Raw genomic sequence first — 11422 nt, 5'->3', positions numbered from 1 at the left:
TATAAAAAAGCTACACTGTATAAAATGATATGATCAATAAATTATGACATGTTTTTACATTGCTTTAACTTATCAAAATAAGTTAAGCAATTTGATTTTTTTAAAAATAAGTTATACAAGATTCAACTCGTTTTTTTAAGTCAGTTTAAAGTAATTTAAGTTGAAAGGACATTCCTTTCATGTACAAGTTGATTGTACTTAAAAATTTAAGGCAGCAACTTATTTTTACACTGTAACATTTACATTAAGCAATTAAGTTGAAACTGAGTAGTTAAACTCGGAGGGTTTTCACCTTTTTTAATAGTGCGATGTGACAAATTATTATTTAAAGGTACAGATATTACCTCAAAATCTATTTTTATTATTATAAAAAACTGTAAAAGAATCATAAAAATGCTGTTTCGAATTAACTGTATCATGCGACTCTGCAGTACAAGCAACATTTATTGTGTGATTGGTCAATGTCCAACAATATACACTGATGCAAATAATCTCATGCTTTGTTCGTTTTTTCATATTAAAAAACGACATACAGTGGCCTCAACATGAATTCGGACACTATTAGAAGTATATAACAAAATATCAAACCAAGAATCATTTATTTTTTAACTTAAATCTTTTTTTTCTATTAGTATTAACTGTAATGCAACAGAGCTCAACTATATGAAGTCTTGTTTCCATAATTGACCTCAATAATTCCATTAATGGCAGTTGTGGTTCCATTTACAACAAGGCAGAAATACAAGAAATGTGAAAAAATCACCCTGAAGTAACAGCAGATTTCTGTAAGCGTATAACTTTTCACTGTTATATTAATCCTGTGTGATTTTCAGTTGAAATTGAAATGAACTCATGTCAGGGCACAGAAAAATGTCTGTCATTCTGATGTTTCACAGACAGCAAAGTCATTATTTCTAGTCTAAAATAATGGAATAAATGGGTTAAAAGTATCACAAATATGGTACAATTGACAATGAACCAGTTCTCATTTCTAATTTTTTCTTTTCACTGCGGGATCCATTTAGGGATGAGTCAGTTGAAAGATCGTCACTGAAGGTGTGACTTCAGTATCTCCTAAAAGGGCTCTTTCAGATAGACGGCACATTCTCGCCCGCAGTGAAGCAAACATATCAGACAGCTTTTTAAAAAAGACCTTGACTGATAAGAAAGCAAACTAAATTTAATTCTCAAAGTGGGAGTAACTCTCCACTTATCTGCTCCTTTACAAAATGCATTTTAGGTATGCCAAGTGGAACTTTCTTAAAAGGAGAGTGAGTGACAGATGAGTGTTTGTGCTGCGAGTGATTTGAGTTTCCCCAAAGCACACAGAAACATTCTAAAAATGCATTAGCGGGACCTGTACATCACAGGCTATTTATAGACCAGGCGCCTTATTGTTTCCCCTACAGATTTCTCCCAATTATCTCTGTCAGTGTGCACAGAAAAGAAAGATCTTAAATGAAAAGCTATTTTCTATGGCTCTGTTGGCTTTAGGAGTAATTCAGCCATAAAATCTCTACGTAAACCTTCAGAGAACTAAAACATTCACCAGCTGTTTTAAAAGAATTCTTTGCAAATTCAAGGACAAAATTCCTTGGTTTTTACTCAGTGACGTTTTAGTATATAAGATGTAAGTGTATAGTGACTCAGCACAGCTTACTCATCAAGTCATTTTCTGCAAAAATAAACAACGACTGACTTTAGTCTTGAGTTCTCGTAAATATGGCCCGTGGAGAGTATACCTAAACCCTGATGGAATGCATTACTTAAGGACTCAAAAGAATGTCTTAGGGACTTTCCACAGTTGGGTCACAAAATAGAGTTGTTTTTTTTATGTCTCTTACTATCAAATAAAGTAAAACAGTAATATTGTGAAATATTGTTACAATTTAAAATGTTTTCTATTTTAATATATTTTAAAATGTAATTTATTCCTGTGATGGCAAAGCTGAATTTTCAGCATCATTAGTCTTCAGTGTCACATGATCATTCAGAAATAATGCTGATTTGCTACTCAAGAAACAATATATACACTCACCTAAAGGATTATTAGGAACACCATACTAATACTGTGTTTGACCCCCTTTCGCCTTCAGAACTGCCTTAATTCTACGTGGCATTGATTCAACAAGGTGCTGAAAGTATTCTTTAGAAATGTTGGCCCATATTGATAGGATAGCATCTTGCAGTTGATGGAAATTTGTGGGATGCACATCCAGGGCACGAAGCTCCCGTTCCACCACATCCCAAAGATGCTCTATTGGGTTGAGATCTGGTGACTGTGGGGGCCATTTTAGTACAGTGAACTCATTGTCATGTTCAAGAAACCAATTTGAAATGATTCGAGCTTTGTGACATGGTGCATTATCCTGCTGGAAGTAGCCATCAGAGGATGGGTACATGGTGGTCATAAAGGGATGGACATGGTCAGAAACAATGCTCAGGTAGGCCGTGGCATTTAAACGATGCCCAATTGGCACTAAGGGGCCTAAAGTGTGCCAAGAAAACATCCCCCACACCATTACACCACCACCACCAGCCTGCACAGTGGTAACAAGGCATGATGGATCCATGTTCTCATTCTGTTTACGCCAAATTCTGACTCTACCATCTGAATGTCTCAACAGAAATCGAGACTCATCAGACCAGGCAACATTTTTCCAGTCTTCAACTGTCCAATTTTGGTGAGCTCGTGCAAATTGTAGCCTCTTTTTCCTATTTGTAGTGGAGATGAGTGGTACCCGGTGGGGTCTTCTGCTGTTGTAGCCCATCCGCCTCAAGGTTGTGCGTGTTGTGGCTTCACAAATGCTTTGCTGCATACCTCGGTTGTAACGAGTGGTTATTTCAGTCAAAGTTGCTCTTCTATCAGCTTGAATCAGTCGGCCCATTCTCCTCTGACCTCTAGCATCAACAAGGCATTTTCGCCCACAGGACTGCCGCATACTGGATGTTTTTCCCTTTTCACACCATTCTTTGTAAACCCTAGAAATGGTTGTGCGTGAAATCCCAGATTGTGAAATACTCAGACCGGCCCGTCTGGCACCAACAACCATGCCACGCTCAAAATTGCTTAAATCACTTTCCCATTCTGACATTCAGTTTGGAGTTCAGGAGATTGTCTTGACCAGGACCACACCCCTAAATGCATTGAAGCAACTGCCATGTGATTGGTGGATTAGATAATTGCATTAATGAGAAATTGAACAGGTGTTCCTAATAATCCTTTAGGTGAGTGTATATATACTGTATATATATAAATATATATATATATTCTAGAATGATAATTTTTTTCAGGATTCTTTGATGAATAGAAAGTTCAACAGCATTTGTAACCATATAAATGTCTTTACTGTCACTTTTGACCTGACCTCAAACTTTTTAACGCCATTGTATGGATGATGCAAATTTTTCCCTTTATGAACAGAGAATACAATAAGCTTCTCATACTTCCATGTTTCATGCAAATAAAGATGACAGGAACTAACTAGGGACATGATAGAGTCCCTAAAAAATAAACAAGACAATAGCTTAAAAATGTTACACAACATGCCCCCCCCTCACAACATTACACAAGAACAAGGAATGGTTTTTGTTTTTATTTCTTTACTATCATAATGCATTCATTTTGAACAGCAGTATCCACTTAGTGGCAATGTTAGACTGATGTATAAGTATGTGTCGAAAATTATGATATGCCAGTTTAATGAACAATTTGATGATAGACAGGCTGTATGCAGAGATGACTATGTGCACCTCTGTTATCTAAGACATTGAGTTCCTTCATCTCTGAGAGTCTTCAGGTCACAAACACTCGAGCTCTGTAGAACAGTGACTCATGCTCTCTCGGGACCTGTGTGGAGAGAACAGGCCATTCTCATCACCAACCAGTGTTTCTCATCATTACACGCAGAACAACATCTGTCTTTCTGTCTTTAATAGGAAATAGGGGGGAAAAAAGATGCCCCCCCAATAACAATGTGCATTCAATGTGATATTAAAGGGAATAAAAACTTTTGCCAAATTACTTGTCATAGCACTACTATGGTATGTTGGCCCCCTATAGGGCAAGAAGCCCTGCAGGTAAAATTGTACAAAATGTATAAATTACTTTTGATATCATTCTTATTAATATATATTTTAAATGTCATTCATGTAAAAGACTAAATCAACTATTCTATTCAAAATTGTGTTGTGTCAATTTAGTGTTTTGCAGAATACCAGTAAAAGAGATTCATCTGAAAGGGAATTTTATTCTTTGACTTTGACTATTTGCATATTTAATTGTCCATAATTTAAATTACGATATGTCATAACAACAACGATTTGAAATCAAATTGAATTATTTTACTCAGTTCATTTTAATGTAAACCAAATGCGTGCCTGAAATGCATCTAATTCTGAATTATTGAACAATAAACCCATGAATATCAAAAAGTATTAAATAAAAAATTCTGAGGGGGCCATCTTACCCCAAAGGTCTGATTCTATCTTTTTTACTCCATGCACAAATCAAAAAACAATAATGTCTCTACACATCCCTCATTAACAAATATTCAACATAATATAATCACTATTTTCCAGAGACACACAATTAGATCATTTAAACTGACTAAATTAAACAAATGCTGATATTCAGATTAAGAGAGAAAAGTAAAAATAGCATAGCCATTCATCCAAAAGAAAAAAATTCATCTTACCCTACTAGTTGAATATTTGTATTGAAGTAAATTAAAAATATGAAAACGAATGCTAAATGTGCCAATAGTAATGTCAAGTCCCTTTCATTTCCCTTCGGCTATTTCCGGTCATTTTCGTGACTGCTCGGAAACTCTTCGGGAGAGGGGCAGGACTCAGCGCTGGAGTGCGCGTGCTGTAACTAATCCAGTTCGTTCCAACGATCAGTCCACCTGAACTTCTGACGAATGTGCATGCGCGCGCAGGTGAGCTTTACCGGGTACTTTCTTAAGAGACAGCACTTACTTGACAGTTTTTGAATGTTTTAAAGTGAGTTCATCACAGTTTGGGTCAACTTTAAAAGTACACTTATTTTAAAACAATCTCTAAACACTTCTGAGGAATGTGGCGGATCTGAACAGCAATATTTGTATAGTGTGTTTACAAAGTGATTTGGGTCGCACGAGACATTCTCAAAAGGAAATCATGGCAACGGGAGGATTTAAATCTACCAGCGCAACGGACTTTCTGGAGGAATGGAAAGCAAAGCGCGAGAAGATGAGAGCAAAGATGCTTGGAGATATCGCCGCCGCCACCGGGAGAACTAACGTTACTGAGTTAAACAACAACGGCAGCTCGGTCAACTGCGTCTCCCCTCCGTCCTATCCGGTGGCCCGGTCCTCCTCTTTATCCGCTTTGAAGCGGCCGGAGGACGAGGCAAAGTCACCCGAGCCCCCCGGGGGCAGCTTGAAGAAGACGCCGGAGAAAGTGAGCGCAGTCCCGCAGGCGGAGAGCTCGAGCCCCGCTGGTGTGGATGACAGCGATAAGGAGAGTCCCACACACAGCAAGAGCAAAGAGAAGAAGAGTTCTGGACCCAGCGCCAGAAAGGGCAAAGGACAGATCGAGAAAAGGAAGTTAAGAGAGAAGAGGAGATCAACAGGTGTTGTCAGCATACCGTCCACTGAGGTGAGTTCACTTTTAAAGTTAATCATTTCTTCCAGGTAGCAGCAGCAATATGGTATCAGAGGGTAGGCCTACTACAAGTATACTTCACATGATAATGCCATGGTACTTCTACTGAGTTGGCTTTATTTCAACCACATTTATGTATGTAGACAGCATGCAAATTTAGTATTAAAAACATGATATTACCATGGCACCAATGTTATAAAACCATATTGGAGTTGCAACCATAGACAGTATCCTATTTGTTTTGCAACTAAACTAGACAAGCATGTTTTTTTTTTTTTTTTTTTTTTACCATGGTAAGTTACCAGAAAGGCAGCAATACCATGGTTCCTTTTTGCAAGTGATCTTTTGGTTGGCATTGTTGCAAGTTGCAACCACATTTATTCATGTAGCCAGCTTTTTAGCTGATTAAGTTTAAATACATGGTATTACCATGGTATAATTTCCATAAAACCAGGGTAATGGTTACTTGGCCATGATACTTTGATGTATACCATGATACTGAAGGATTGCCATATTAATATGCCATGTGTACTTTAAAGAATACTATGGTGTTACACTAGTACCCTGCTAGTTTTAAAGAAACCCCATGAAATTATCAATGGCACTGTCAAAAAAACATATTAAGTGGTAAAAGTGCCACCATACCATGGTATTTTTGTGTAAGTGATCTTTTGGCCCATATACTGAGTTGCAACCATATTTATAAATAGTATCCTAAATATGTTTTGTAACTAAATTAGAAAAGCATAATTTTTTTTTTACCATTGTGCGAAAAAGGTGGCAATACCATCATACTTTTTTGTAAGTGATCTGTTGGTTTATTTTTATTAAGTTGGCATTTATTTATGTAGACATCATGTTAGACAGGTTTTGCAAATTAAGTAAAAAAAATAAAAATATATTATTATCATGGACCCATGCCCATAAAACCACTGTAATGGTTACTTGTCCACGATACTGAAAGATTTACATCAATATGCTGTGTATTTACATGTACTTCAAAGAAAACCCTAGTATTACCGTCATGCTAGTTTCCAAAAAACATGGTGTTGCCTTTGGCACCATTTAAAAAAAAAAAAAAACCCAGTAATACAGCATACATTTCTGACTGTAAGTGAACTGTCACCCATATTTACTAGGACAGTATCCTAAATATGTTAAAGGAGACAAGTACAGTGTTTACCATGGTACCACTGTACAAAAATCCCTTGTTACTATGTGTTGCTATGTAGAACTTATCCTAGCCATACCATGTGACTAGAAAACTTTGAGTGAACTACTTTACTTTTATCATCCTCCAAAAACATGTGTAATGATTTTTGTAAGTGATCTGTTGGTCCATCTGTCCAAAACTGGCATTTTTGCAACCACATTTCCTTATATAGACACAGCTCTAGCCAAGTTAACTTAGCTGTAATCTAAAATCCATCGTTAAATGTCGCTCCATCGCTTAGCTTGTCCGTCTGCCTTGTGTAATGTATGTGAAATATCAACTCAATACATGTTCTCCTCTAAGCAACACTCGCATAAATCAAGACTAGAAGCCAACGAGTCTGATTACTAACAGATTGAGATCATATTATACATAATTTCCTCCATTTCATGATTCTGTGGGTTGCGGAGTAACATTCTACATCATGCAATGTAGGGAGAACATGGTACGGCTGTTCCTCTAGTTTAAGACACTTCGTCATCTGATCAGTTCACCATAACAATTCCTCCAAAACATGCCAACTGTCTCATAAGTTTCTCCCCTTTCAATCCATCACATTCCCACACATAAGCAAAGGGCTTGTTAGCCGCATTGTGCCATTGGTGTACATATACTAGAGCTGCGAATGTCTGCATACCACCCAGCTCCACTGCCCCGCGGATAGTTACTGTTGGAGGCTGACCAGTATGTCTGCTTTGGCTGAAGACATCCTGTCATTAGCCTCTTGCACTGTGCCAAGGTAAAGTAGTTTGGGAAGTGGGCACAGGCCAAGACTTAATGTTAGGGTGTATTTGAGAGATGAGTGTTTAAAGTATACACACTCATGCACCATGGTCTTGCTGGGGTTGTTACTGCAAGAATGTGTGTGAGGCTGGGTAAATTATTGATCATTTTTACACTTTCTTTTTATTCTCTGGGGTTGAAGTGAGCATAAGCGAGGGAGCATGTCATGCAGTTTGAGCGCTTTATCTAGTGTGTAAGTGTGAAGGCAGTTAATGGCCATGACAAGCTGTCTAAACCCATTCGACCGGAGTCCCATCACCTGAAACTATTATTTATGCTTGGTATGGTGTCCAACCATATGTCTCACACCTCTTGGACGTATCAAGCATGTCCAGTGTCTGCTTAGTTTCGTGAAAATGCACTTGCGATTCTTCCCTGAACAGCTTTTCAGAGAAAAGATATGCAGGATTTTCTGGAGGTTGTTTCCCTGTACTTCCTGCCGTGGCTTCAAATTGATAGGGCTCATTGTTCGACCGTGTGCATTTAGCAGCTTGCTGTGAGTTATCAGACACTTGTGGAGCCTCCCAGCTCTCTCCCTGAAACCTAAACTTTGTTTCCCACTGTCATTGTTATGGGGGGCCGTTAACCCGTATAAAGGCTGCCTGGAACTCCGGCTCCAAGTAATTCATGAGCAATCCTTCGCAGACACCTTGAAGCGGATTCAGCCGTGTATATCCGACTGTAACTTTAATCCATAACATGTTTGTGTAGTATTACAGATCTGAAAGTTCATATCATCAGCCAGAACATTTGATAAATGTTCTTTTGCTACGTGTGTTTTGCTGGGGTAACTGAGAAGTTTGTTTTAATTTCGGTGTGTTTGGGGCCAGCGCAGCTCTAATAAACGCGAATGCTATTGTTTGACATCTGGCCGAGTCTCAAACTCCTCACGACCTGTTTGTAGATAAAAGCCTCCGTGTCCGGTCTTCTTCTTGGCGGTTTTCCATTTCAAATTCCAAATCCAGCATAAACAATGACAATCTCTTCTTTATGGGCTATGGAAACTCTTTATGCTGGATTTTGTGCAGGAGAACTGGAAATGAACCTGGATTATATTGACCATCAGTCGGGGGATCATTTAATATTGTGTCCCAATTGAATGGAATTCACCCCTGAGAAATACATATTTATGATCGTTACTTGCTGAAGGAGTTGCTAGTGGCAATGAGTCATTTTTCACCTCTGAACACCTTAAGCTGGACTAGATATGGCAACGTTGAAAGAGATCATACCAAGTGTTTACATTGTGAGGCCTTTGGGGAACTTGCTGTATATCTGCCATTTGAACAGGAAACCTGGACTAACTGGCAAATGTTTGGCTCTGGCAGCAGTCAAGTGGATGAAAAACAGTCCTTAACGTTCCTTATCTTCTGCTTCTAGTGATCCGTAGGGTCTGGTTAACCAAGCGAGGTTCTCGTACAAGCAAATCAAGGCTAGATGAAATTGAAATACTTCTGTTAGAGCACAATTTTCTTTCACAACTTGTGGTTCTCTTGAGTTTTAAACCTGCGGTTGTTGATCTACTTATTTGTTAGTGGTCGATGACCTGTTGTTAAATGTCAAAAGATAGGCACCTTGGTTAACTGTCGTTGTATAATGTCAAACATAACAATTTGGTTTAACAGCTTATATTTGCCTTTGTTGGCAATGGTCCACTGCCTGGAATGAGACATTGCCGCCTAAACAAGCATGGGGCGGCATGTTTTACTGTCACTCATTTTTCCAAACAAGGTCACATCAACACTACAAATACTTCTGAGATTCAGTCATGGGTAAGCAAGGTAAGGAACTAGTTTTTAGCTTGGTCCTTCACTCTTTCTGCTTTTGTTTTTAGAACATTCCAGGATATATACCAAGCATAGTGGAGTATTTCTGCTAATCCTTTCAACAAAGGAAATTCCTGCTTTTTTTTGTTACTGCTGATATTTGTGGTAGAGACTACACTGCATTCCTGAGTCCTCCTCCAAGGGTGTAATGTACAGTGGCCCAGTAGTGCACAACACAACAAAATTTAAAAAGCAAACATAAGTTCACAACACAAAGAAAAGAATTCACAACGAAATGAATCCACAACACAACGGACAATGTACAACACAACGAAATAAAGCCACAACACGTCGAAATAAAGCCGCAACACAGCGGAAATGCTCCCGACCACTAGAGGGCTCTCGAAGCGCGATAAAGTTAGTTTTCCATGCCACTGTTCTATAGAGTCAGCAGTCTAAAAAATATATCAACACCACAATTAGTTTTAACACTATGTAACCATTGTATATCGACATAAAATATTACTTCAAAATCACCTACATGAATTACAGCTGCGTATATTTATACTTGAGAATGCTTTGACCCGCTTCCAAAGCGCATGATCCCTAAGGGAACTTCTGGCAATTCCACCAAGTGGTTAAAACGTATAATTTATTATAATATAATTTGATAAATTATATTTGAAAAAGCATTTGGTGAATTGCAGAATTACATGAAGGTATTGGCACAATTTCACCTGTAATAAGTCAGTCTGGTCACTAGGAACCTGCCACAAGCTTTGGGACAGGAAAAAAAAAAATTCTAAGGTGAATTAGAGTAGGCCTTATGGGTTTTTTTATTTTAAATTTTTTTTATAAAAAACAAATTGTGTACTGTGCATACAAGGAGCTACAATTTCACCTGTAGTAAGCTAGTCTTGTTACTAGGAACTACAGCCTTTGAAACATGATAAAAAAAAATTATTAAAAAAACTTATATTATATTACAGAAATTTCCTAGAATTGTTTACTGTAAATACATGAAGGGAGGTATTGAAAAAAAGTCACCTGTAGTAAGTGAGTCTTAGCAATACAATCAAGCTTTTTTTTTTTTACATGTCTGTTTTTTGAATGTTAAAAGTAATTTTAATTAGTTTGAACAACTTTGAGGAATTGGCAGACGCTCCCTTATGGATGCGCTGTGGTAGTAGCGCGTCAAAGCATTCTAGAGTATAAATATGTAGCTATAATGCACGTAGGTGATTTTGAATTAAGAAATGTTGATATGGTTAGCTACATACTGTTAAAACTAATCATGGTGTTGATATATTTTTTTTAGACTGCTGACTCTATAGAACAGTGGCATGGAAAACTAACTTTATCGCGCTCCGAGAGCCCTCTAGTGGTCGGAAGCATTTCCGATGTGTTGCAGATTTATTTCATAGTGTTGTGGCTTAATTTCGTTGTGTTGTGATCTTGTTTGCTTTTTAAATTTTGTTGTGTTGTGCACATACTGAGCCACCGTAGTAATGTCTTTAAGTGGGAATTATGAGAACTGGAAGGGAAAATTTGAAAACTTGAAAGTTTTGATAAAACAAAGTAGGGTAGGGTCTCACTTTACACTCAGGGTCCTGCTACGAGCCATAGGCTCTGGGAAGATCCCTTAGATGTCAGCCCATTAATGTACTGCTTAACAGTCAAAGGATTATGTACTATGTCCATTTAACTGTCGGACCAAATCAGCACACATAATCGAAGAGCTGGAATCCGTTGAGACCAAGACTCCCTGTACTGGCCCTCTGAACGGTCACCAATCTCCTCAGATTACATTCTGCTCTGTCTTATTTGGCTGTCCGGTCTTTTCAAGCGTGACGCAGAGTCAGACGGACTCACTTTCAGTTCAGAATTTTTGCTCTTCCTTGTTTATGATGCATGACTGGCATTGTCATTTTCCACAGTTACGAGCCACAATCAATTCAGTCGCATGTGGTAATGGTGCCAATAAGAGGACAGCGCCACCTTTTGCGTTTGGATT

At 38.1% G+C, this 11422-nt stretch overlaps 1 protein-coding gene across 1 annotated transcript in view; it reads left to right on the top strand.

Moving 5' to 3' along the window:
• The first annotated feature begins 4855 nt into the window (after positions 1–4855).
• The window catches only part of pawr (PRKC, apoptosis, WT1, regulator), a 66400-nt gene continuing 59833 nt past the window's right edge, over positions 4856–11422 (top strand). The window contains exon 1 of the mRNA XM_084408290.1: positions 4856–5640. Within this exon, the coding sequence (XP_084264416.1) occupies positions 5161–5640 (480 nt within the window). The 5' untranslated portion in view covers positions 4856–5160. The remainder of the gene's footprint in view (positions 5641–11422) is intronic.

This window comes from Rutilus rutilus (genome assembly GCF_951802725.1).
Source record: "Rutilus rutilus genome assembly, chromosome: 4".
NCBI classification, from domain to species: Eukaryota; Metazoa; Chordata; class Actinopteri; order Cypriniformes; family Leuciscidae; genus Rutilus; species Rutilus rutilus.
The sequence above is the reverse complement of the archived record's forward strand: the minus strand, read 5'-3'. Positions and strand labels throughout refer to the sequence as shown.